At 37.1% G+C, this 27,507-nt stretch overlaps 2 protein-coding genes across 6 annotated transcripts; one reads left to right on the forward strand and one right to left on the reverse strand.

Annotated features, from left to right (window-relative positions):
• Positions 1–692: 692 nt before the first annotated feature.
• LOC113105501 (menin-like) lies at positions 693–6,477 on the reverse strand. 3 transcript variants are annotated; one of them, XM_026266576.1, is made up of 10 exons: positions 6,285–6,477; positions 4,842–5,313; positions 4,524–4,732; positions 3,330–3,458; positions 3,099–3,139; positions 2,896–2,983; positions 2,656–2,792; positions 1,726–1,861; positions 1,448–1,615; positions 693–1,364 (listed from the first exon to the last, which is right to left on the reverse strand). In XM_026266576.1, the coding sequence occupies exons 2-10, from the start codon at positions 5,275–5,277 to the stop codon at positions 864–866; spliced, it is 1,845 nt and encodes a 614-aa protein (XP_026122361.1). In that variant the 5' UTR covers positions 5,278–5,313; positions 6,285–6,477; the 3' UTR covers positions 693–863. The 3 variants fall into 3 exon arrangements, with proteins under 3 accessions (XP_026122361.1, XP_026122359.1, XP_026122360.1); XM_026266574.1 differs by having other exon boundaries at positions 1,448–1,621; positions 6,285–6,476; XM_026266575.1 differs by lacking the exon at positions 6,285–6,477 and adding an exon at positions 6,051–6,210 and having other exon boundaries at positions 1,448–1,621.
• Positions 6,478–7,268: 791 nt separating this feature from the next.
• rtn3 (reticulon 3) lies at positions 7,269–27,260 on the forward strand. Of its 3 annotated transcripts, XM_026266577.1 has the most exons (9): positions 7,269–7,568; positions 12,109–12,153; positions 14,948–17,857; positions 21,525–21,732; positions 22,752–22,890; positions 23,193–23,262; positions 23,432–23,478; positions 24,816–24,874; positions 25,046–27,260. In XM_026266577.1, exons 1-9 carry the CDS (start codon positions 7,475–7,477, stop codon positions 25,092–25,094), a joined length of 3,621 nt encoding a protein of 1,206 aa, XP_026122362.1. In that variant the 5' UTR covers positions 7,269–7,474; the 3' UTR covers positions 25,095–27,260. The 3 variants fall into 3 exon arrangements, with proteins under 3 accessions (XP_026122362.1, XP_026122363.1, XP_026122364.1); XM_026266578.1 differs by lacking the exon at positions 14,948–17,857 and having other exon boundaries at positions 7,287–7,568; XM_026266579.1 differs by lacking the exons at positions 12,109–12,153; positions 14,948–17,857 and having other exon boundaries at positions 7,289–7,568.
• Positions 27,261–27,507: the final 247 nt, after the last annotated feature.

Below are 27,507 nucleotides of genomic sequence, written 5' to 3' on the forward strand. Positions count from 1 at the left end.
AGAGCACGCCGAAATATAAGGAACCTCGGTGACATTAAAAAATATCACCTTTTATAAGAATCACCTGCTTTTCGAACGTGCTCTTTGAAGTGAACTATTCAAAACAGCCGATTCGCAGACACGAGCGATTTTTGCCCAACACCAGAACGCGATGCTCTTTGCTGTGTTTGGCCACGTGCATAGCATCAGCATCACATTGCAACTATTTACATACAATAATCCTTCAACATGGGTGCCCGTAAATAGCGGGAAGTAAACCATTCACTTGTTTTTTTTCAAGTTGTTTATTTAGTGGAAAATACGCTTTCACATAAAGAAAAATAGCGTTTTAACTGAAGCACTGACTGCGCATTGCATTTTTTTCAAAAAAAAAATACTTAACACTATAACCTTAAAACCACATTTGAAATCCAGCAGTTATGTGGACAATAACAAAACAAGTGCAAGACCTACAGACATAGGCTGAAGATCCCAACATTGTTTCAACACATTAGACTTGTGTAGCAAACAAATGTTTAATTGTAGGCTATTGCAGACAAAATGTTTAGATGAAAAAAATAATCGCATCTATTCTAAAATCCTGAGTAAACAAAAGATAATGAATTCAGCTTGTCATAATTTGGAATTAATAGAACTAGTAATAATACAAAATTAAGGCAAATCAATAAAATTACTTGATGCTATAAAATAAAAGCAAATTTGCTGGTGTATGAAAGTTTTATTCGACTCGCAATGGGTTATATTTTAACTCCACATTAGCTTATCAAACCATTTGATAACACTCAAATTGCAGATGAAACGAATTAACTTCACTCCAGGTGAAAATCTAAAAATTTGAAAAATGTATTTATAAACGGGTGATTTTAAAGAGTTTTGCGTGGGCGTTTCATGAAGGACAAGGTGTAATCTCCAGAGGGTGTGGGTTTCTGTCTCTTCATCTGCACTTGGGACTGGGCTGTGAGCTGCAGTTTAATGGCACTAGAGTTGATCTTGGCTGCAGAGAGGAGCTCCTTCATACCCTTCATCTTCTCACTTTGGAAAACCACCACCGGCCCGCCCTGCACTATGGCTGGTTGGGTAGGAGAAGGTGTGGGACTTGGGGATGAAGGCTCATTTTTGCCATCGGCCTCTTTACCTCGAGTGCTAGCAGAAGAACGTCTGCGTCCTCCTTCGCCTCCCACCTTTTTAGGCACTGGATTTTGAGGAGGCAATGGTGCACTTGGAGATGATGGTCCTGCTTGTTCATCTACCTTGGATTCTCGCCTCGGGACCCGTCTACGCCCCTCACGCTGGTCTTCACTGGACTGGTCATCGTCATCCACTGGTTCTGCATCTTTGGTGATGATTGACACTTTTTGTCTGATCTGCAAAAGAGCAAGTATGTAAAGTGGGGTGATAAATGTTATTTGAATGAAACTTAAAATTAGGAAAACTTAAGAGGTTTTACCTGTGCATCAAAGCGACTAAGGGACTGAACCAAATAGGTGGCCCAGCCTACATGAAGCACTGGCGTTGGACTTCCTTCTTCCCATTTACAAATACCATCATAGAACCGAAGCAAATGAGCAAAGCACTCTGGGTCCTGAAGGGCAGATAAAGCAGCTACCTGTCTGGGCTGCTCCTTTGAGGTAAAACCACAAGATACATTTTTGTTCACAACTTAGTTCTAAATAATAAAATACATATATTTGTGAATGTTTATTTTTCTCTATAATTAAACAAGACCTCCTTTTCCGTTTCATCAGCCCCTTCTTCACCACTTTCAGCAGCAGCTGTTTCTTTAAGGAGGGTGGGAATGACATCATTAGCGATGTCAAAAAACTCCTTATATATCTCCTCATCCTCCCTGCAGTAGTTGTAACTACAGACCAAGAAAAAGGTATAGAAATAAATATTAAATTTGTTTTTTTGACTTGACTGAAGCAATATTAAATTCCATTAAAACATAACAATTATGTATATATACATACACAATATATATTATATTAATGCTTACTGATGATTACATCGTATATATAATACAGCAAATCTGTCATAGTTCAAAGCAGCACAAACAAAATGAAAACACGTCAGAAGGACAGGGGGTAGGAGATCGCTATGTTGTCATGAAGGAAGAGGAAACCGGAAGAGCAGGAAAAGGAAGTGGATGGGAGTGAGCAGTGGTTCTAGGCGTGCTTTGTGCTGACATCCTTCAGGACATTAGAATATCGTATTTTTAGCATTCTGTCCTCTGTACTGTGTTTAGACGGAGGAAAGTACAGGCTGTCTCTCCAGACAGGGACCAATGCCAAGGCTAAGATAGGAATAAGCTTTCTTAAGACAAACAGCGTGAGGCAAAACAAACTGAATGCTGGCAAAGGCCACACTTTCCATTCTGTATATGAACCTTCAAGAGGCTTGAGAAGTTATCGTATTGCCATCTAATCATGATGTGCAGCAGTAGATACATTTTAAGTTTAGAGATTGATTCAGCCTTTTAACATAAATCTCTCTCTTTAATTAGATTTAAGGAGTTTTTAAATAAATCTTGGCAATAAGATTAATGCAAAAGACATAAACACTGCCCCCTGCTGTTGAAGTAAATTTAAAAAGGAGAAAATGTATTTGTGACCCTGGAGCACAAAACCAGTTAGAAGTAGCACAGAACTGACTTACTCTTGCGTTACTAAAGCAGCCTCTGCCCAGGCACCCAAAGCCTCTCGGACATTTCTGTGCCTATAATGATACCCTGCTAGATACATGAAAGGGTATATGTGCTCGTTGTTGTAATATTTTTTTGCAGAGTCAACAGCCTGAAATTAAAGAAAGAAAAAAATATATATATATTTATATAGATTAGTGGTTTTTAATAGTGATAACCGTGTAAATATATCTTTTATAGCTTAAATCAAATACCTTTAAGTGAATGGAGAGAGGGCTTTCCTTGCCAGTCATTGGTTCCTGATCTTCAAGGTCAGCCAAAGTGCCCATTGCCATAGGATACCTTCAACACACCCAATACAAGAGAACAAACATTCATAAAGAGTTATACAATAATCATATCAAACAAGTCACATCCCGGCTCTGAATTTGCCTGATTTATTAGAAATGTGTCGCACCTCTCCAGATCCCCTCGATCATATAGCAGCCATAACAGCCTCTGCAGGAAAAAAAGAAAATGCATTAAAAAATTATCTGAATGACAAAAGACACATTCATATGCTTGTGAACATAATATATATGCCAGAATAATGACAGTTAACAGTAATAACACCGAGATGAAACATATAATGCAGGAAACAGAGGTTGATGAGGTAAAAGTTTGAAACAAATCAAATTTGAAGACCTACTTGCTGGAGCAGGATTAGCTCTGTACTGTCTGTGTGCAGATCTAGAGATGGATTGATGGCGCAAACCATGAATGCAACCTCCATATTCCTGTTGCACTTCATGTAGGAGCCTTTAAGATATAACCAGCTCTAAGAAGAGAGAAATAAAATAAAATAAACGAGTAACATTTGCTTTGTGCTTTTTAACATCAAGCTACAATTTGGTGTCAGAAGATTTATTGTTTTACTTATACTCCCCAAGGCTGCATTTATTTGAGCAAAATGCAGTAAAACAGTAATGTGTGAAATATGATTACAATTTAAATTAACTGTTTTACATTTTAATACATTTAAAATGTTAATTTATTCTGGGATGGAGAAGCTGAATTTTCAGTGTTGCATGATCATTTCAAATCATTTTAATGTGGTGCTCAAGTAACATTTCTTATAATTACAATTAATCAATTAGTGTTGAAAACAGTTGTGCTACTTAATACTTTTCTGGACTCTGTGACTTTTGTGACTTCTGTGTGTACATTTTTAGGATTTTTGGGTGAATAGAAAGTTCATAACTGCGTTGTTTTTTTTATAAATATATAAAAAATCTACATTCAAATATAAATAAATGCCACTCTACAGTCACTTTTTAACATTTGAATGCACCCTTGCTGAAAAATAGTATTATATTTTCTAAAAATCATTCTCAACCCAAACTATTGTATGGTAGTTTATGCATGGTGTTTATGAATATACAGTAGTTTATACTATCATGGTTTGTTTGTTTGTTCAACGCCATTCCAGCTTCTGTGGCTATTTCATGGCAAGAAAAATTATGGCTAAATTATATCATGTTTTTATCATTTATTATTGCTTAAAACTCAAACTGTATGTAAAAACAAACTCTGCAAAAAATCTCTACTAAAGAGTTAACTGAAAAAAAAATCTCAATGAGTTAAAACCAGCACAATCTAATAAAACATTCTTAATGGATGAAGGGATTCGGAAGATAGAACATGTTTGAGGATCTTCCCCTAGTATTAAAAACTTGTGTGTCATCCTGGAATGACCAATTCAACATCTGGTCCCATCAGTTAGAAAATGTATATAAAATTATTTTCCCAAAACTGGTACTCATTTCATAGAGTTTATTGATTGTATATAGATCCCACTGTTTTATAATATCATGGTAAACATGAATAATAGAACATTACATACCCTTTCAGTGATTCCAGCACTGACAGTCTGACCTCTTCTGTCTTCGTTGCCCTTCCCATGCCATGTGACCTCTGCAGTCTCCTCCCCGCCCTTGCCAAAGATCACCCAGGCGTGGTCCTCCGAGAGAGCCAGATGAACATCCTTCAGGCCCAACACCTGACACGCAGCTACCACTGCAAAAGCTACTCCTGAGCTGTCCAGCTTTGTGCCTTATAGAAATAGAGACAAAACAAAAATGCAATTGGAGTCTGCATGACCAAATTCCAACCATTAAATATACAACATAACAGACCCTGTAAGACTTTTGTTTAGTTCTACCTGTGATAAGACTGAAGAGGGACTGAATATGTGCCCTGTCTTTGAAATACGACCGGCTTAGACTGTTCCAGATCACATCTGAGACCTTTTTCACCAGCTCACGGCTGGAACCGCCAGCGGGTTTGCGGTATAGTGAGAGGTCCACAGCACCAAGAATCTGGGCGGTGAAGCGTTCGTAGAGGGCAGATATGAGATTCAGCTCTACTGTAGGGAAGCAAGAGTCAAGGCAGTCAGGTTTAAGAGGTTCGAACCGAACGCCAGGCACATTGACAGGAACAACTCTGTTGACAGTCAGGAAGTGCTCTACAAAACCCAGCACAAGGGACAGCAGAGTCAGGTCCGGTTCTGGGTTGCTAAGCTCAGACTCGAAAAGCTGCACCACTCCATCGATGCCCCGAAGAGGAAAATGATTCTTCTGAGCCGACCGAATCCTCATGGTTAGTGGTTGAGCTCAATCCCAGTCTGATTATATCTAAAAAGAAACAGAAATTAATTATTAACTAAAATATGATGTAATATGGTGTAATTGCAATAAATAAATAAGGAGCTGCTAAATGAATTGCATTAAAATATATAGGTATATATAGGTATTTTTATATATGCACATAATAAATATACACAGTTCACACACGTAAACATACTTTTTTTTTCAATGTGATTAATCATGCATCATCATTTTGTAGCCCTAAAATTGATTTTAAAAAGTATCGAAAGTGACAGCCAAGTAACAGCTTTAATCAACATATATTTTAGCCCAGTTTACTCCCTCATTGTGTTCTGTAGATACAAAGAACGTATTTCTTATCTAATATGAGTTTCTGATAGTGCGAGCAGGAGTTCAGGTTAATCTTTGCTAACCAGACTAGTTTTGATATTATACTACATTACTTTAATGGTTCTGCATAACAACTATATGTTTTATTTAATTATTTATTTTTAATTATGCCAAGTAGTGGATTAGAATTTAGGGGAATTCCCAAAGACACGTGCAAGACCATACCTGATGTCCCAAATATGAAATGTAACGTTAAATTTGACATGTAATGGTTGCAATGCAAAATACAGCTTTAGGGCTGGCTGAATGTGACATCAATATATGATGATGGTTTAATATGATAACTTACTATACTATGCGTTTGCTTTATTCATACATGTAGGCAGAAATTCAACCCAGCTGTCTTGATGTATAACAAAAAATAATGAACCTACTGTAGAAATTACCAAAATGTAGCCAGTGCGTGAAATTCGAGCATGGATAACAAGGTTACTGCCACCCATGTGTGTCTGTGCGGACATCTGTGTGATGATCCTGCAGCTAGTTAGCTTAGGCTATTATCCGTCTGTGCTGATTTCCAGCTGAAAGAGCGTTTTGCAGTGAACTTATTGTTTTCTCCTTACTTCCTAGGCAATAAAGCGCAGCTCGAGTTCATTCTCACCACATACCTTTGTTGAAATTACATCCACATGATTTTGTTTTGCCCCGTGCTTTTGCCGCGCAGTGGACAGACAGACGCTTCTACAAAAAACATCTGAGATGTATGCAATCTGTTCGCACGTCAAAACGTTACCTCGCCTGGATTATGCTTAGTATTATTGTGAACAGATCAGCGACACAAAAAGTGCTTCCTGTTGTCTGGAAGATTTTTGGGAAATGTAGTCTCCTAGTGTATCTTTGCGGTTTATTGACGAGACGTTGGTGCGTTATCGCCACCAATTGGACTGGAGTGAAAAACATCAACAGACAGATTACATAACAAGTAACACGATAGCTGTTAAATCTGTTTTTATTAACGATTTTTTTTATTCTTCGTTTTCTCTGTGCTGAGGGAAATGTGGTAAAAATGTAGCCCTTTCTTTAACATCATAACACAACAAGCAAATTAAGACACGTCTGTTGTTTACCAAAAGAGCTCGCTGTTGAACAAGAAATTAAACGCTGACCCACTGTTTATTATTACAGCAGAAAAAACTCCAGAGCACAAATGCGAAAACATTACATAATCACGCCCCAAAGAGTTACATAGCGTTTTGTGTATGTTTTCTAAGTAGGCGATGATAGATTAGACATCAATCTAATCCAAACTGTCAGTAGCTTTCAGGGCTAACAACAACTGTGTGGAAATAGTAGAATGTAAAATCTGTGACAATAAATGGTGATATTATCGTGAGATTATTTAAAATACTGGACATATGTAACAAACACTTAAGTTACATGTAATAGTGTGTAGATCGTAACTGTAATACAGAAAGCATTTGTTTGCAACACGTGATGCTGTCTCTGTATAAGAAAAGTCAGAGGTCTAGCTCTAAAATTTATGGGACACGTGAAGTAAAATGATTGTTTGTTGCAAAATATCGAATTCTAATTCTCTCTCTCTCTCTCTCTCTCTCTCTCTCTCTCTCTCTCTCTCTCTCTCTCTCTCACACACTCATACCCGCCCTATTTGTCTTCCGCCGCCCCCATCCACTGCAACATTCAGGCAGGTTCACCCTAATGTGCTTGTACATGCTCGGTGACGCCGCTGCTGTACTCGGAAATACTCGGTGAACCGGGAGCGTTCAGAGTCTCCATCAGCAGCCAAACTTCAAACGACTATTCTAAACTACAGAACCTGTAGAACAACACGACAAACATGGCAGATCCAATGACCCAATCTTCTCAGATTTCGTCGTCACAAGGCCTCAACGATGCGCATTCTGCATCGTCCAAAGACTCCAAGTTTTCCGGTAAGAGAACGTGAACGTCATAGAACAGTTCCGTTGAACTGTGTTCTATTTGTTTAGAAGTTAAGATGGAATTTACCGACGTTCCAAATCGAAGTCGCACTGAATGGCGAATTTAAGAACAATAACGTACCAGTTCAAATCGTGTAAATCAGATCGATTTGAATGAATGTACAAGTTTAAAATGCCTGTAAGCTAGTACTGTGTCTCTCTGGCGTTATGTAATGTTAATAGTCTTGCACTTTTTATTTTTCACGTACACTTTCCATATCGCCTCCTTTTGGGCATAGTAGGAGGGGTTTTGGCATTACACTTTGCAGGCAGAAATGTTATGACGGATGTTGGACTCAGAATGAATGTGTGCACAGCTTTGACCTGACGTTTATTTTTAGGAGAAGGCCACGGAGAAATATGGGGACACATAATACCCCTTTGAACCCATACTGAAATGGGCACATGTTGCGGCTCAGCTGATGCTCTGCACTGCAGATGCATCCGAAACAGGAAGACAGTGTAAACGAAGGAAGAACCTACATACACATCTACAGTGCTAGCGACGTGACAAGCTAGAATAATCAATGTAGCTGTTTTCAGTTTTTGAACCAAGAACCTTTACGAAACATTTATATTTGATTTTAATTAATTGTATTATTAGGGTATCATAAAAGTTCTAAAATATTTTTTTATGAACTAAATTATGGTTGTAGCATATTGAATTGGCACATAATAAATTAAAATAAACTGATATATTAATATTAATAATAAAAAAAAAGATTGCATATTACTATATTGGGATGTGTAAATATGCCCAGTCAGGGTGACGTAATTATGTCATGGCGAAAAAAAAATTCTAGGTTTGTTAAAATAGACAGTATTAAAGAATCGATTCGCGGGAATGAGTCAGAATTACCTTCTCCTCTGCCAAGTCCAAGCAAGGATTGATTTGTCAATAAATTGGTCTCGCTTATGTATGTATATGTATACACACACGCATTATGTATATATGTAGGAAAATGGAAAACAAACCCCTTGCCCTAATAAATGCAGTTAAGTTGTTCCATATTTACTCAACACTCAGTGTTGTGTTGAAATGATGAGCTGCCCTTTGTTCGGTTCCTGTATATTTTTCCGTGGTGAAAACAATGCAGCATGGTTTTTGTTGACTAGGGATGTTGGTTCAGTGCTTTTTGGGTCGTCAGCAATATATGGAGCACTTCTGGCCTCCTTGGTTTGGCTTCATTAAGTCGTCTGGGAATCTAATAGAATTAGAACATGAAGTTAAGACTCGTGACGTCACCCTGCTCTGAATTTTCAGCTCTCTTTCAAATCGTTTAATGCCTTCAGTTGCTTTTTTTTTACTCTTGAGCTTGGGCAAATTGATTTCAGTTAGGTATCAGAATATTGCTGGAAGAATAGACATGATGACTGGCCTACAGGCTTACTATCACAGACGCCATATGTGAAGGTGACGTATTGAACTGGATGGTTAAATTTAGTTGCAATGGCCCTGCAAGACTCAATCTGAGATTCCTGTCTGGGTGCCATGTCACACTACACATAGTAAAAGCCTGTTTGTAAATATAAGGTATTAAATGATGCCATACCTAGCCAAATGTTGTTTTAATCCAATATTTTGGGTTAAATTCAGGTTAAGATCCGTCAGTAAAATTGTAGCTGTGAACTGAGTTATGTTAGCGTCTTTTGCAAAGTGCATCACTTTTTTTCCTTCCTGGTTCATTTTGAATGAGATCAAGTAGTCTTTCAGGTGTATTTACATGAATGCAACTTACTTAATTATAAATTATTTTAATTAAAGGGTTAGTTCATCCAAATATTAAAATGATGTCATTAATGACTCACCCTCATGTCGTTCCAAACCGGTATGACCTCCATTCATCTTCGGGACACAGTTTAAAATATTTTAGATTTAGTCTGAGAGCTTTCTGACCCTCCATTGGAAATGTATGTACGGTATACTGTCCATATCCAGAAAGGTAATAAAAACATCATCAAAGTAGTCCATGTGACATCATTTGGTCAGTTAGAATTTGTTGAACCATCGAAAATATATTTTGGTCCAAAAATAACGACTTTATTCAGTATTGTCTTCTCTTCCGGGTCTGTTGTGAACACGACTGCTGTTGACGTATGATTTTTGGACCAAAATATATTTTCGATGCTTCAACAAATTCTAAATGGTCCTCTGATGTCACATGGACTACTTTGAAGATGTTTTTCTTACCTTTCTGGACATGGACAGTATACCGTACACACAGCTTCAATGGAGGGACTGAGAGCTCTCGGACTAAATCTAAAATATCTTAAACTGTGTTCCAAAGATAAACGGAGGTCTCACGGGTTTGGAACGACATGAGACATTCAAATCAAATTCATCTTCGCTATATCAATACTGTCTTTTGCTTTGTCAGGAAACGATTGGCCATGCTCCCTAGGGTCAATACAGCTTGCTGAGGCGGCACTCTTAAAGATTTAGGTGTCATCATTAAGTCCCCTCGGGAATAGAGCTGATATTGCTGGCATGACAGAGATGCCACACAGGCTCTTCTAGAGTCAGAGGTCAATCCAGTCCCACTATAAGCATTGCCCAGTAACACAAGCCATCTTGGTGTTAACCTTTTGTCCTTTGCAATGGATGTAATCTGTCTATCAGATCCTTGGGTGTTGGATCACTACACCTTATTTCCTTATTAAATGTTTTCTGGCTAAACATGACCAACCGACCATAATAGGATATCAGATTATGATGCTATAAATGCAGACGTGGTTGCTGCTGTCACAAAAAGGGAAGCAGATTCTATATGGTCGACTCATAAGTGTGGAAAAAACATCAATCAAGATGACTGAGGGTGTGTGGTTTTGTCAGGATTTTGGTGTCCACATCAATGGTGCAAGGTGTGCTGCTTATTTAAAGTGTTTGGGTGTGGTTTGGAGAAGGAATGCCGTAAAGCAGGGGTAGACTCCTTATTTGTGACCAGTAGAGCTTGCCCTGTTCAAAACTGTTGCATTACTCGATCAACCTGTTCTCTTAAACTTTCTCACCACTCTCACTCTTGGCACTCCCTGTTCTTGTTGAGATTCCAGTGTAGATGAATCCAATTCTGGTGACCTAGTGTTGCCTCTTTAGCCTAATGATTGACCTAGCTGTTGTAAGTGGCTTCTGGATGAATGCAAATATTGTTTGCTTCCAAATCACATGGATTTTGAAGTGTGGCTGATAATGGCTTCCCTTAACAGGTTACATAACACAGTGGTGCAACATGTGGGTGCTTTGTAGGGTTAGATGTCAGAAAGTATGGGAGGGATCATTAAAAATACCATGAGAAAGTTCCATCATTTGACTATTTTGATTAAGTATTGTACACTATGCAGCTGAATCTTCAAGGAATGTTGTGTATGTGATTATTTCCGTTTGTATAGGAACAATGTGCTTTAATAGGTAGTATATGTTATGTGTATAATACACATGAAAATAGGATCATGTTTAATGTATAAGCAATGTTTTTTTTTATTTCTGGTACTGTGAATGATCACTCATGTTTTTTTATTTATTATTATTCTCACAAATTTAAAATTGTGTATCAAATGTTCAAACTTTCAAATATTAAATCAAATTCACAAAATGTATGTTAAAACGATTAATCAATTGCAAGTTCATTTCTTCATTGGTAGTAATCAGCTAGAACAAAAATAAAATGAAATTATTTGATATTTGTTTTTCTTTAACAATTAATTAAGTCCCAGTCATAATTAAAACTCTTAAATGCTTGTATAATAAAGTTGTCCTATGAGCCTTGTCAATTAAATACTATCTGTGGCCATTTTTATCATTTTATTTATTTATTTTTATTTTTTTATTTATGTATTTTTTTATTTTATAATTTTTTAGCATTTGAACCATTTAATTTAGCATTTTTTTAGGAAAAACTTCCATACAAATTAATTTGAGTACAGTATTCTGTAAAAGTCTTTCAAGTTAGTATAAGCTGCATACACAAAAGACTGAGGAATGTTTTTTTGGAATAGCTTTACAAAAATGATTATGGAATTATGGTAATGGTTGATTATCTCACAGATATGAAGTTAACTTACTTGAATAGTAGATTAAAGGGAAAGGTTACCAAGAAGTACAATTCTGTAATTATTCACTCACTCTTATGTTATTCCAAAACTGTATCGCACAATAGAAGGTCTTTTTTTTTCTTTACATTTAAAAGTCTACAAGATAAAAGTTTGTTTGGACTTAAAACATCTTGTAGTCCACAGAAGAAAATCGCTCCGGTTTAGAACGATACGAGGCTCAGTAAATGGTGACTTTCTCTCTCTCTCCTTGACAAGTAAAGCGCTTAGTTATTTGCTGTCAGCTCTTTTTTTTTTTTTTCATTTACTTTTTTAGATTCTTGAGATGTATAGTAGATGGTGCTTCGCTGAACATTTCACTAACATTTTCCCCTTTCAAATGTAGAGTATAAGAAAGATACTGAGACTTTTCTTCTCATTCTTCTGTCCTATTTTATTTTTTCAGATTCCTTTTTTTCTTCGCCTGTATCTCTCATTCAGTCTCCTCAAGGCAAGTGTATAGTTCTCTTATGATGCTCGCCTGCTTCTCTACCTTTTATCTTTCTCTCCATGCTCCTCTGTCATCTCTGTTCTATTAAGTATGCTATATCCCGCTGGGCTGCTGCTATGACGCCCTCCATCCCTCTCGCCAGTGACCCTCTCCTTCTCTATACCAGACTAGATGTTCGCAGTAAGGGCTTCTTTTAGAGTACTTCCTTTTAGTAGTAGGAAATGAAGCAGAGGACACAGAAAGAAGCTACCAACTGTTTTACTAAGGAGTTAGATCCTTAAGCTAGAATCCAACCAGTTTCTGTGGAATATCTTTAGAATGTCCTCTTCTTCAATCGTTATGGTCTTGATAGCTAAGCTCTTACCTAAACATTAATAATTAAATTCATAGTTGGTCTCACACCTGCATGTCACTTGACCGTGTACTGTACAGTCCAACCACCCTCCCTGACCAGTTTTGTAACAAGACCCTTGCTGTTTCTAATGGTGAGCCCCTTGCAATCATGCACGTTGGAATCCATAATAAAATGCCATGTCCCTCCTGTTTTCACCAGTTTTTTTTAAATCATCAAACTTTAATTCAATTCATGAATGCTCTTCAACTGAGGTCCAAATTTCTGTGACTTGTCTTCTAATGACTTAATTGATTTAACACTGTCTCTACTTATAAAACATATATATTTATACACATATAAAACTTATATGGGTTCCCGGGCTAAAAATGTTGAATGTAGCCATTCTTGACAATAATTTGTGGTTAAAACCTCCTATCAACCATTAGTATCCTTTTTCGTTTCATAAGCACCCCACATCTGACATGGTTCACAGATTAAAAATGGGAAAGCTAAGTCCCCACAAATGCTAGAAATTCAACAGGCTTGAGTCTGTACCCACTGCAAACATGATTTAGGTCAGCGTTACTGTGGGTCCAGCTTAATCCCAAGATTGCCACCTTATTTTAAGATAGCAGAGAAGTTCAAGTTCACTTTGTGCGAGAGCTGAATCCTAAAAATGGATCAGGTTGTGTCCCTGAGGATTCGTGTCCTTGATGTCCCCCCTCCCCCATAACAAGTGGTGTTTGGAGCTACACCCCCAACACTGCACTGGTCCTGAAGGTAGAGCGCCACTGGGGAGGGATCTAGCAACAGGACGCTGCTTGGGGTTACATCCCCATGACTGCTGCGGCTGACTCTTCACCTGCTTTTTCCATGCATTTTGCATGTTGTCTTTTACCACAGAGTAAGAGGAAATCCTCAAATTTCAGTCTTTTTGTTTGTGTTTGTTTGTTCTTTTGTATCGTGTCTATTTACTTTTTAGTATTTTTATCACTGTAGAATTTATATATAGGAAGCAGAGTCTTCAGATAGCATAGGTATCCCTTCAGTGTTAGGAATGCCATTATCTTGAATAAATACATTTCAGTTGATACTATTTGCTATTTAAAACTGGTTTAAATACTTTGATTATGTGAAATATTTTGCATATTTTTTCATAAAGATTTTTTTTTTCATAAAGATATACTATTTAAACGAATCATCATAATAGCGTTCCTCAGTTTGCACAATGGGTACTTAACCATACCACAATCTTATTTAGATTTTGATTTTGTTTAAAGTCTTCAAGTTGAAACAGTGGTGAGCAATAACATGTAAACTGACATGTAAAGTACAATAAGTTATATATTGTCCATTTTGTATACTTATAAATTGAATCTATTTCTAGAAGGCTTTACTCTTACTACGTAGACCCTATATTTACAGAATTGGGAAAATACTAGTTTCTGTCAGTTGCAGAAATGTAGCCTACAGCATGCAAATTCAAAGATAGTATCTTCAAGTAAAACCAGGAAGTGTCATGTTTGTAAATGGACAAAATAATAAGGTTGTTAGAATGTGGTAGTCATAGTGTGTTATGTTACAGAGGTACCTGTAGTCCCTCCACAACTGGTTTTATCACCCTACAGGAGAGTCAGGAGAAAATATTAAACTTAAAATTATTGTTTAACATATGTAATGGAAACATTGTATTTAGATGTGCCTTGTTACCTACCTACCTCCACATAGTGCCTGTGATGGCAGAATTGTTCATCTTTCAGACAAAGTCATTGTGTTGCATAGTAAAGTGGTCAGAATTTCCTTTTTAGCATGTGTCCAGCATTTACTTTGCTGAATTTCCTGTGCTCTTATAATTCTGGACTCATTGTGTCATCTACACCATAATTTGATTACTGTGTCCTCTCTCTTTTTTTAGATGGTTTGATAGTTAGGGCATAGCTTAGACAGCCCTTTAGTGGAATCCACAATAACTATATAAAAATATATCATTTTTTTTAGTGTATTATACTTCATTTTGTTTGTCTGTTTTACAGTTGTGTAAATCTGCCCTTACAGGAATAATACATTAAAACCATTAAGAATCCTTTTGTGTGTCATTGAGATTCCTCAATGGTATCAGCGCATTGTCAAGCTGGCATGCAGACATCAAACTCCATCCATTAATATGTGAGACCATGCAGTGTGTGTGCATGATCGCTTTAGCTTCAGTTAAACGGATGCAAGCAAATTCAGCATCTTGGGGAATGCTCCATAAAGTTACAATGTAACTGCTGATTGCTAAAGTAGTTGGGATCTTTGGCTTTGAAATTGAAATTCCTGATTAGTTTAAGGCAATCCTATAAAAACCTGCGCTTTAGCATGTTCCCTTGCTTTAGCAAATCGGAATTAAGGTAAAGTATGCCTTGATCTTTATTTCCAACCCTCCTTTTCCTCCTCTTTCCTCCTGCATAATGGATGCAGACAAAAGAGTGGTACTGGGCTCTGATAAACCTTCAGAGAATTTGGCCACATCTCTTCGCTTTTCTTCTCAGTCAAGTTCCTCTTCACCAGTTGCTTATGGAAACGACTCCTCAGGATCACCTGCTGACAACATAGATCGTACCTTCAAAGAGAAACGGGAGCTTTTTGATTCATCTTTTGGCTCGCAAAAGCAGGACTCCCCTATAAAGACATCCCCAGTGTCTGAGAGAATCAAAGCACTAGAAGCTTTAGCTGCAAAGCAGAATGATTTTGATAAAAGTGATGGGGGGCTTCCACATTTTAAAGAGCGTCAATATGAGAAGGCCCCTACGGAATCACTTGGAAATTCCTCCCCCTTGTCCTTTCAGAAAAGGACAACATCAAATGAGCAGGAATCTCCAGAAGCACCCTTTCAGAAAAGGACCATGTCAAACGAGCAGGAATCTACAGAATCACCCTTTCAGAAAAGGACCATGTCAAACGAGCAGGAATCTACAGAATCGCCCTTTCAGAAAAGGACCATGTCAAACGAGCAGGAATCTCCAGAATCACCCTTTCAGAAAAGGATCATGTCAAAGGAGCAGGAATCTCCAGAATTGCCCTATGAGAAAAGGACCATGTCAAATGAGCAGGAATCTCCAGAATCACCCTTTCAGAAAAGGACCATCTCAAACGAGCAGGAATCTCCAGAATCACCATTTGAAGTGCTTGGAGAGGAAAGGCGTGGAAGTGACTTTGAGGACACTGCTGACTGGATGAGAGCTCACTTACCTCCAGCACCAGATTTCAACACTGAAGATCCAGATTCTCCTATGGTGCAAGAGAGTCCATCCAAAGTGATGAAACCAAACAATGTTGATACAGCAGAAGTTCCAGAACCTTTTGCAGGAGTTCCTGATCAGTTTATGGACAGTCCCATTGAAATGCCAGATGACATCAATCAGTCAAAGGAGGATGACAACAAGCAATCAAAACAAAAGAATGTTGAAGAAGATTCTGAATTTGACCTGAACTTTTTACCGACAGCCTATATGTGGGACAAACAAGAGAAAGCTGATATGGGCTATCAGGTATTCCCTGACAATCAACAGCTTACTTCATCCCCTACTCCTCCTGCAGATTTTGAGTCTCCATCACCCCCTGTGTCCCAACAGATGGAGCCTAGTTCTTCGCAACATTCCAATATTTCAAAGGGAAACTTGGAGCCTGTTGAAATTCAAGAGGTAGACAGCTCTGGGGAGTCGGATGATACAGTGATTGAGGAAACCATGAGCATCCCAACAGTGGGAAACATTGACTTTGACACCAAAACCCACAAGGTAGAGGATAAGGTTCCAATCCCTGAAAAACAGCCAATTCTGGTACCTATTATCAATGTAATTGAAACCGAGGAACAAGTTTTAAGTGATGATGAGGAACCACTTGAGGTAGAAGCAGAAGAGGAGGAGGAGGATGAAAAGTGTCAGATATTTCAAGGTGACGGCAAAAGGTCACCAGAGCAACATGACTCAGATGTTCCAGAACAAGTATTTATAGAAACTATACATGATGAGCATAAGCCTGACCATGTCATTTCCTCTCACACAAATCAAAATGACTGTGATGCTGAACACTCTCCTGAACACAACGTGATTGAAGATGATCATGAAAGTGGCATTTTTCTCCAGTCCTCTCCAGACTCTGGAGGCCTGAATTCAGAGGACTCTCAAGAGATTATGTCTCAGGATTTAGTGACCTTTGAACCCCTTAAAGAGTTATCCCTTGATAAAGACCTAGACAAGACTGCAGAAATACTTTCTGACCTTCCCACTGACATCAGTTACCGATCAAATGAGCCCAGTGATGTAGAGACTTATCTTGATCACTATGACAGTGAAGAGCTTGCTTTAAAAGACCAGCTGAATTCATCTTATTTTAAGGAAAGCAAAGGTGAGAAAACAGAGCTTTCAAAGTCAAGCTGTCTTCAAGATAATCAAAAACCAAATGTTACAGAATCTTTTCAGCATATCCCTGATTATTTCAATGAGACACCCAACAAATGCAGGCTAGACTATGAATCTGTGCCTGACCCTTCCCTGTCTGACCCTTCATCTGATATTCCTGATGATATTGAGACTATAATCCCTCAAAACAAAATGCCAAGTATTGATTCAGAAGATCAGAAGTCATCAGTAGAAATCAAGGCTTCAGTCATACAGGAACAGGAGGAGTCGACAGTCCAGTCCATTGATCGACAGCCACTAGTTCAAGAGAACCCACCTGCACCACTTCCCTCTTTTCACAATGAGCAGTCTTGCAAAATCAGAGAAGATATTTCTGGCCCTGTGGCAAATGAGGTTACTGAGGGATCAGTGATAACCAAGTCTGAACCTCATGTTGTGCCCACCAAAGATCTTTTAGATAGACCGGACTCACCAGAGACCCTAAGTGATACAGAGACGTTTGAAACAGAATGTTCAGTAACCGCAGCGACTGACAGCTTCATGGAGTTCATGAGGGAGTGTCTTAAGTCACGGCAGGATGAGGAACCTGAGGTCCTCAGTCCCGGACACGAAGCTATAGACCAGAATCCAAAATCTGATGCTCCTGCTTCCACTCAATCATCCCCAGCTATGATCTTGGACTTGGAGCAGGAGCGCCTCACAATCTCTGCTTTAAAAGAGCTTGGTAGCAGCCAAGAGGACAAAGACAAGGGTATTCCCACTAAGAAGACTATCCTAAAGCCTGATAATGCTCCACTTCCTACACCTAGACCTGAGGCCTCAGTCACCTCCTCTTCTCATATGCTTCAAAACAAGTATCAGCCTGATGCCTTACTTTCCAAAGAGGTAGAGGCAATCGACATTTGGGTAGCAGAGGCCTACCACCTTGCAGAGCATGTCTTGACAGCAATACTAACCCATCTTACAGGTAACATGTCTTTCTTCTGGGCAAGTAGCCTGCTAACCTTGCAAGCATAGTATGGCCTGACACTAGATTTTACTTACCTCTTTTACTTTATAACTCTACTTTAATTTACTCAACTCTGACCTATAAGAATGCTTCTGAAAAATGGCAATAACTAAACACTCTCAAGTTATTACAATAGCCTTATGGAGATTATTAATGTCTTGTTTGTTGTGAGGTAATCTATCTTAAATGTACTGTTGTATTTTTTTTTCCAAGGCATGTCTCATGACCTTAAAAACATGATGGTACAATATTAAAAGTGATAATTAACTGTATAAAACATTCCTGCAGGATGGCTGCATGCAAAGCCCTTGAAGTCAGATGGTAAAGTACATGTCTTGTCTCTGGTTTCATCTTTTTATGTAACCAGGATAAAGGATAAATGTGTCGTTTAACAGGAGTATCATTATCTTCCATTTGGCAGTTAATATGCTATTGCTTTATGTGTGAACTCACCTAGTGTGACACAAGAGAAAGTGATGAACTCCATTTTAAGCCGTTAACTAATTATAAATACTATGCACTCAAAATATGTTTTTAAGTATTATAGTCTTAATTATATTAGCCTCTTGTCACAGATTGCCCAGTAAAACTCATAGTTATTTCTCACACATGCAGAGAGAACGATCCAAAGCCTGACTCATTATCTAAAGCGTGTACATGTTTTGAATGCTTCATTTACCATATATGACTATGTTATGATGTCTACAATTAAGCTCTTAGCAGACACTTCCTTAATAAGAGGTATATTCAGGGTTTTATCAAGGTTAAATGATTACTGTGATTATTTATTATCAGCACAATTGTTCATTTCAATTAAACAAATAGCCTATATTATTATTATTATTATTATTATTATTATTTATTCTCTTTAAGTTTCCAAAACAAGCTGAGAATATTAAATATGTATTATGTATTTTTTTTTTACCACATTTATTAATACAGGTAAATTATTATTTATTAATATACTATATTGTTATAAATATATTCTTTTGTTGTTCATTTATGTTCATTCATATGCATTGGAAATGTTAATTATATTTGTATCTGTAGAAATTAATACTAAGTAAAAGTAACTGATGTTAATGAATTCAGCCTAACTGTAAAGTGTTGCCAGTTCATATAGACAGTACTTCATTTCTTGTCCCAAATGCCATATATAGCTGAACATAGTAAGTGGGTTATTTAATAGATCTAGAGCATTCTTTATCTCACTGTTCCTTCTGCTTGAATTGTTTACTGTGGGTGAGATTTATTTATTTTTTAACAACGATTGCAACTTGGTATTTTAGCTGTCAGTCATCTAAATACAGCAGATTAAGTGCTTTGCATGGTTTTGATGGGAGTTTTAGTTGAGCTGTAGATAATAGCATGTGGTTGTGTGAACTCTAGTATAGGTTTGGCTAATCGCTGAACTCCATTATTTATAAGAATATGAAGCTATATAAATAAATATTCGTATTAGGCATTAGAAATTTTCTAAATTGGCTGCCTAGTAAAATAAAGTAGTTGAATTTCACTTTAGACTTTAAAAGGATGAGAGGCAAGTGCAAACATTTTAAGCACCCTAAAACAGACCATAGTGTATAAATATCGCCAGTAGCCTTTAAATAAATGACCTCATTAGGGTTTCATTGCATGAAAATTGGCTCGTGCTGTTCGTTTCTGAACTTACAAATGAGCACTCACTGTTACGAAGAAATTTATTTTAAGCTGAGATTCTTGTCCTTGGGTGGGATGGTTGATCTCATGCATGACTCTTAAATGATTCACACACACGTGGACTCTTACATGGTTTCGCACCAATGCATTAGATGGTGTATGTACCTTTAAGAGCCGAGCAATATGAGAACTAAAAGAGGCCACTGCAGCTCAGCAGCCACTGGGGCATGCGGTTGTATCTGGGTCCACTAATGCCAGCGAGGGAGGGAGGGAATGAATGATAACGAATAACTGTTTTCAGCCTAGTCTGTCTCCCCGTGGGCACTAGCAAAGCATTCTGGGAGGGACTCAGACCCCTGCAGTGAGCAAGAAGGAAACCCCTCACATGCATTTTAGCGTTTCAGCCTCCAAGCTGTGAGAGTGGACAAAAACAATGGCGCTCTCTCGGGCTCTGAATCATTTGCCACACACCAATGTGCTGTGTTGTTCTTTTTACCCACTTTCTCTCTTAAAATATAGCATTCAGCTGACTGGAGCTCAATAAAAATTTGAAAGGCATTTTTCCTGTTATGAGAACCAGTTCAAATTGGGTGCGAATAAGATTTTTATTTTAAGGAAATTAATACTAATGCATTACATTGATGGCAGTAATGACAATGTAAAAAATATATATTTCTATTTCAAATAAAAGCTGTTCTTTTGAACTTTCTAGTTATTTCAAAAGAAATCAGTTTCCACTGAAATACAAAGCAGAACATTTTCAACATGTTTTTGGTATCAATGTTTGATTTTGAAGAAATGTTTAGGAACGATTTCTGAAGGATCATGTGACTCTGAAGATTAGAGTAATAGCTTATGAAAGCTTGAAAATTAGAAAAAGAAAATTACTGTTTTTACTGTAAATAATTACAGCCTTGGTGAGTCGTCTTTAAATATATATATATATATATATATATACATACATACATACACATACATACACATACATACATACATACATACATATATATATATATATATATATATATATATATTTATACAACCCAATTATATTTATTTACTTATTTTGGCCTCTCCCACCATAGTGACCTTGACCTTGGTTGTATTCAACAATTGAAATCCTGCAAAAATTTAATTTTATATGCCCTGTGGAACAGATATTAAATCAGTATATTTTATAAAATATAATTTCAGAGTTTAAAAGTTCCCTGAAAACATGAGGGGGAAAGCTGTTCCTGACCTTGTATAGCTTGAATCGAATGCATGAATGCATTGACAGTCTCCTTGAGGTGATATATTAAAACTGACAGACCAAACATAGTAACAGTGGAAGACGTGGTTGTGTTTTCAACCATCCAGTGCTTGCACGTGTATGGTCTTGTGTTACTGGACCCGTCCCCACACATGCCCAAGTTGGGTATCCTCCTCTAATAAAGACAGAAAAGACAGAAGAGTCTTTGCCAGGAAAATATATATGGGTGTATTTTTTTGTTCTTGTAGGGTACAAAATTGTGCATTCTCTTTCTGAAATTAGAGGTTTTGAATACCGCCGTGTTCCCCCACAGACCATATGTCCGTAATTTCCTGAAAAAAGGAAGAGACGCAGAGCCGAACCCCCTCAAGGCATCGCTCCACGTGGAGAATGCCTTTTATGTAAGGCTTCTTTAATAGGTTCCTTTCACGCTGCATCACCAGCCACTCGAAAACTGCATTATGTAACCACAGCCGTATGGAAAATATGAGCTCTATATTATTTATGAGAGACCTAACAGTTTTGCAGTTCAGGTACAAAAAGAGAACCCATTAAAATAATGTGTTGCTGCCTTTCACAGCTGCAGACTCGGGACTTAACGTGTTATGCACCAGTTCAACAATTCATTCATTTTGTCTCTGTGTCTATATATCATGTAACGTTCATCGAAACCTGCCACACACACGGTTTTCACATACTCTCTCTGTCGTGCAGTGAATGACCTGGTGCACTGGCGGGACCCTAAGAAGTCAGGTGTGGTGTTTGGCGTTTCGCTGCTGTTGCTGCTCTCTCTGGCAGCGTTTAGCATGATCAGTGTGGTCTCCTACCTGCTGCTGGCCCTGCTCTGTGTCACCATCTCTTTCCGCATCTACAAATCTGTCATCCAGGCTGTGCAGAAGTCCAATGAAGGACATCCCTTCAAGTAAGAGCCTTGTGTTTTTGGCCTGACTGTCTTTGTGTCCTGTAAATAAACTGAAAAAATAGGGCCAGATTTACTAAATGGGGAAAATTGGCGTAAGAGCTGCACAATTCCATAAAAGTGCGATGGGAGGGGAAAATTCTGCATGTGATTTACTGACAGTGCAGACATTAAAGTACACTGGCACAACCAGATAATTTCCATAATGACCAGCGCAATCTACCAATTGATACCCATACATTTTGCATCTGAAAGGGAAATTCCTACAAGGTCAGACACAAAAATAACTGTCCATGCAACATATACTAAACACCATTATGGTGACACACATGATACTGAAATATTGCAATGAACATTAATTTAACAATATTAGATGCAAGATGTAACCCTAATGTACACAACGAAGAAACTAGTATTTCCACAAATAAAAACATCAAAAAAGAGGTATCATGCAGGGAATTCTGTGACTGTCAATTAGTTTTTTCACTGTAAATTATATAATGACTCTTCCAAAAACTGTAATTTTAACAGTATTTTATTTCTAAAGTTACTTTAAATGTAATTATTCATTGTATATAATGACTAATTAACAGGTTTTTACTGTAGCATGTTTAGTCTTTTACTGTTAAAATCACAATAATGTTTTACAGTTTATAGATAGCTTTAAAAACTAGCTAGAAAAACTTATATATAAAATAAATTATATGAATATAAATATTTAAGTTGTAATATTTTCAAAATATTTACGGTATGTGTGTGTATTTATATTTATTTAAGATATTAAAAATATACACAGTACACAAACAATTATAAAGGCCACTAATCATTTGACAGTACTTCTATATGTACTGTGTGTGTGTGTGCGTATATAAATAATATGCACATCACTCTTCACCTTTAACATTATAGGTCATTTTGGCACTTTTAATGTTATTTGCTGTGTTAGTAAGTGTTGGTGCAGTGGTTCTCAGAAGTATGTGGGTATTCAGTGCTAATTGGGTTGACCCATGTTCCTGTGACAGGGCTCTGATGGAGAAAGATGTCACCGTGCCCCCCGAGACCTTCCGCAAGCACGTGGACACCTGTCTCACTCACGTCAACCATGTGCTCAAGAAGATGAGCCGCCTCTTTCTGGTCGAGGATCTGGTGGATTCCCTCAAGGTCAGTGAAAGCAATTATAAAAGCCATGATTTAAAGAGATAGTTCCCCCAAAAAAGTATTTCTTTTACAATTTATTTTTCTGCTTGTTCAAAACATGCATGGTTCTCTCCAGTACATACAAAATTAAATGTATGTGTATATATATATGTGTGTGTGTGTGTATGTGTACATATATATATATATATATATATATATATATATATATATATATATATATATATAAGAAGACAAAGCATTGCATTTACTTCCGAATTCATTCAAATGTTTGTGTTCTTTTGACCCACATTACCTTCTGATTTCAGCTGGCAGTGGTTATGTGGCTGATGACATATGTCGGAGCGGTCTTCAATGGCATCACTATCCTCATCCTCGGTAGGCCAAATGTTCCACTTTTAGCATCGCATTTAAATTTGAGGGGTATTTTTGATTTGTGGGGAACAAAATTGCTTGATGTCAGTTTTAGCCTGACCAATTGAAAAAGAATCCACATAGATTTTAAGATTGGTTGTAATGATCTCATTCTGGGTGTTTTCTTTTCCAGCCGACATCCTGCTCTTCAGTGTACCGCCCATCTATGAGAAAAACAAGGTTAGATTAAGATCTTTCAGATGCAAACTATACACTGTGTGCAATTGTACGATTTTTAAATTGTTTTTTGTTTTTAATCTCATATGCTTGCCAAGGCTTCATTTATTGTAAATAGTAAATATAGTAAAAACAGTAATATTACGTAGTTTTATTTTAATTTTAAATAACTGTTTTCTTTTGGAATACATTTTCAGCAGCCATTACTTCCGTCTTTTGTGTCACATGATCCTTCAGAAATCATGATTTGCTGTTCAAGAAACATTTCTTATCAAAGCTTGATGTTCTTTTTGTAAGCTGTGGTACATTTTTTCCCAGAATTCTGTGAATAGAATGTTGAAAATAAATAAAATAGAAAATGGCAAGTTTTTGTAACATTCTACTCTATTCTTTAAAGGCATCTTATAATGGATGACACATGCTACGATGCAGTTTATGTTTGAGAGCAGGCGGCCCACTCAGATCGAATATTAATTAATATGTTAGATTATTACACCAGAGTGATCTTATGTAAGCCCTTACCAAAGACTTGTCATAATCTTTACTTAAAGCATTTGTCAAGTCCTAAATTCTTATATAACTTTGATTATTAATGAGTGCCTAAAGCAGTTTTTCCTCTTCCGACCTTTTCACAAATTAAATGCAGCAGTAATATACGGCTATAATGATGCATCTATAATGGTGCCACAAAACTCTGAACTGTCTCTTTAATTTCCATGGCGCAGAACACTATGCACTGACCTCAAAACTGCAGTAACCCAGTTTTTAATATCTTTACAGTGAGAAAATTAAAGCCACAGCTCTCTATTATAGCTTTTTACTATGAATCGTTATTTTGTCATTTTTGTATTCAAATGTTTTTTTTGTTTTTAGTTATTTTAGGACATCAAGAGATGTTTTCTCAGCAACTAGCTGAAATAAAATAAGTTTACGTTTTTATAAATGTATTTTATTTCAGTTTATTTTGTTTTAAGTAAAAAAGAATTTTAATGGTAGCAGACCATATGTTGATTTGACACCTAGTTTGTGAAGATTCAGGTTTTCCACCGATATATATTTATATCTACAAAAGTGGCCTCAAGAAATATTCTCTGCACGTTCTTAAAAAGTCCAATTTAATATATAAAATTAAATATGAGATCTATTTTTAATGGTATAAGAAAATTTCGTTACAATTTCATGCGGTTTTAAATTTGTAGACAGAAAAACTGAAATTGCAGTACAACCTACAACCTGATTATTAAACAGTGATTTAATCTAATAAATATTCACATATCAAAGCACAGTGATGTTACAGTCATTGTTTCTTATGATGCAAGCTCTCTTTGCTCTTTCCACAGACCCAGATTGACCATTACATTGGCATTGTACGCACTCAAGTCAACACTACATTTGCAAAGTGAGTATGCTTTGAGTAGAGTAATACAGTAAAAATGTATACTGTCCGTGCTCTTCTATTTATCCATAAATATCTGACTGTTGGAAATGGCTGCCAATGAGTGAGGCCTTGATGCCACATAGTTACATTGCCACCTAATGGGCATTTGTCTCATTTTTGTTCCTCCTTCAGGCTACAAGAGAAACTCCCAGGATCGATGAAGCGCTGTAAAGCAGAATGATCCTCCTCTCTGATCCATCGTTACCATGTTTACCATCCTTTAGCCGCATCCCCTTCCACTAAGCCCCGCCCCTTTCCCCTCTCTTCCCCTGTTTAACCCCACACCTTAAAACAACCATCTGCACTGAACCAGCTAGTATGTAAAATCTAAAAAGCTTCTTGATATTCAATGTTAACTCAGCAGCTTATTAATGAGCATTAGGAAAAGAAGCCCGGGGCTCCAGGGACTGGTGTTCTTCAACACAGGAAGTGATGTAATGCTACTGGATGCCCATTTTGAAGGCCAGTGCACGGAAGGATTTGTGAACTAGACTGAACCTATGACCTGGTTTTGAGTGTTGGGTTGGGTGGTGCTGTAGTAATGAATAAAGACAGGTGTTTGACTCAAATGTCTGTCCTTTAAAAAAAAATATAAATTAACATTTCACTGAAAAATAATGACCAAAAAAAAAAAAGAGAGAACTTTGAAACATACTTTCTTTCCTCTTTGTTATGCAAAAAATGTGTATGTATCCGTCTGAAATGCACTGAACCATTCTAAACTTGCACGTTTTGATCCGTTAGGATGGATCGGGATGCTAACAGCAGCGATAATTCGGTCTAGTTCACTCTCCTCCGTTATTGGCGCAGTTTTTAATTTTGTGTATGTATATATAGTTCGATTACAACAGGCTCTTTGCTGTGAAGTAGTTAGTGTTGCTTTTTATATTTAAAAAAACAAACAAATATACAGCTCTTATATCTGTCTCTTTCGCACCTCTCTCACAAATCTGAGAGGGGTGCGAGTTGAGTTCACATGCAAATGTTATTGTTATTACTCTTCAAATATTGATTATTATATCTCGATTAGGATGGCTGCTTTAAGTCCCCTGTCTGACATTGGCTTCTTAACAATAAATATGAATAACCTTAAGACTGAGTTTTATGTATAGCATCGTCAGAGCACCAGAATACAGGAGAGGAAGGCAATAACTTTCTGCTTGATGTGATGTTGACCCCACAAGTCATCGATTTTTGTTAAAACGGGGCCAGTGCCTATTATTCACGTCATCTAGAAAAGTAAGACCCCAGTATTTTGGGGCATCGTTTACCACCTTGGGCACTGAGGAAGTTTAAATATTTTAAAAAGGCTGCAAAGAACTATTATTAAAGCTGGATAATTACACTTACTAATCACATGTGGTAACACTGTTTTTCCTTGAAAGTCGAAACCCCACTGTAAACACTGTCGGCTTTTAGGATACAACTACAAGGTTGAGTTTATTTCTGAAAGGGAAAGGGTAGCATGGGAAAAATAGCTTCAGGTAGGGCCGCTGTGTTTAAAGCAGCGTCAGTCCGCGCAAAAACTACTCAAATGCATTTATGCACACGGTTTGATGTGATAAATGGATTATCTACCATATATCAAGTTAGTCATATTGTTGCTTTTGTTACTGCATAGTCTGTCCGCTCCTGATGGTTTTATGGCATTGTTCGCTTAACATTCCAGCTGATGCAGTTGGAAGCATGTCCAAATTGGAAAATTTTAGTTTTAACACGAACACGTTCCATCACATTTTAAAAGTTTGTCTTCTAATATACTTTGATTTGCTGTTCATGAATTCTTTTTCTCTCTCTCTCTCACCCTTTGTGTTGTATGCATGTTTACACACACGATCAGATTCTGACAGAAGTGTCTTGTCATTGTGTTGCTTCACGAGCATGTTCTACAGTCGAGGTCACATGTGCGGTGTTGCTTTCCAAGAACAGGTCAAGCTCTGACAATTTGCATTACCACATTGTTTTCTTTGCGTTTAAGGGTAAATTATGACTATATAACTAATTATTTAATAGATGCAAACCTCTCTTTAGGTTCCTTGTCTTTATTTGCTTTCTCTTCTGAGGTTCAGTTTAATATTTTTTTTTTTTTTTATTCCTGTAGTACTTTAGCATGTGTGCTGTTTTTTTTTTTTTTTTTTTTGGAGGGTTGACAGAGGACACATTCTTTTTGATTTTGACTCTTGAAGAATAGATGTGATGACTAACATCTACATTCAGTTTGTTAGTTTTGAATTAAGTGAATATGTGGGAGCTTTCGAGGAAAAAAAAAAAAAGATGCAAACAGGAAATCTTGTGCTCCCTGTAATGATGTCAAAGTGAAATTAATAAAAATGCCAAAAACGCTTTATTTTGTGGTGCTTTTTTTTGAAGATTGAAAAATAAATGTATTAATACTTTTATTCAGCAAGGGTACATTAACTAAAATACACAAAAATATTAAGCAGGTACTTTAAACACCGACAATAATTTGATTACCAAATCAGAAGAATTATTTAATTTTGATTTCTAAAGGATCATGTGACACTGAAGACTGAAGTGATGATGCTTAAAATTCAGCTTTACCATATCAGGAATAAAAAAACGTAATAAAACGT

The sequence above is a fragment of the Carassius auratus genome, chromosome 7 (genome assembly GCF_003368295.1).
Source record: "Carassius auratus strain Wakin chromosome 7, ASM336829v1, whole genome shotgun sequence".
NCBI classification, from domain to species: domain Eukaryota; kingdom Metazoa; phylum Chordata; class Actinopteri; order Cypriniformes; family Cyprinidae; genus Carassius; species Carassius auratus.

Coding starts and splice junctions, on each gene's coding strand:
- LOC113105501 (XM_026266574.1), bottom strand. CDS start 5,277: ATGAGGATTCGGTCGGCTCAGAAGAATCATTTTCCTCTTCGGGGCATC. Junction 2,984..3,098: donor GATCGAGGGGATCTGGAGAG/GTGCGACACATT, acceptor GGTGTGTTGAAG/GTATCCTATGGCAATGGGCA. Junction 2,793..2,895: donor CTCTCTCCATTCACTTAAAG/GTATTTGATTTA, acceptor CTTTAATTTCAG/GCTGTTGACTCTGCAAAAAA.
- rtn3 (XM_026266577.1), top strand. CDS start 7,475: ATGGCAGATCCAATGACCCAATCTTCTCAGATTTCGTCGTCACAAGGC. Junction 22,891..23,192: donor ATCTGGTGGATTCCCTCAAG/GTCAGTGAAAGC, acceptor TTCTGATTTCAG/CTGGCAGTGGTTATGTGGCT. Junction 23,263..23,431: donor CATCACTATCCTCATCCTCG/GTAGGCCAAATG, acceptor TTTCTTTTCCAG/CCGACATCCTGCTCTTCAGT.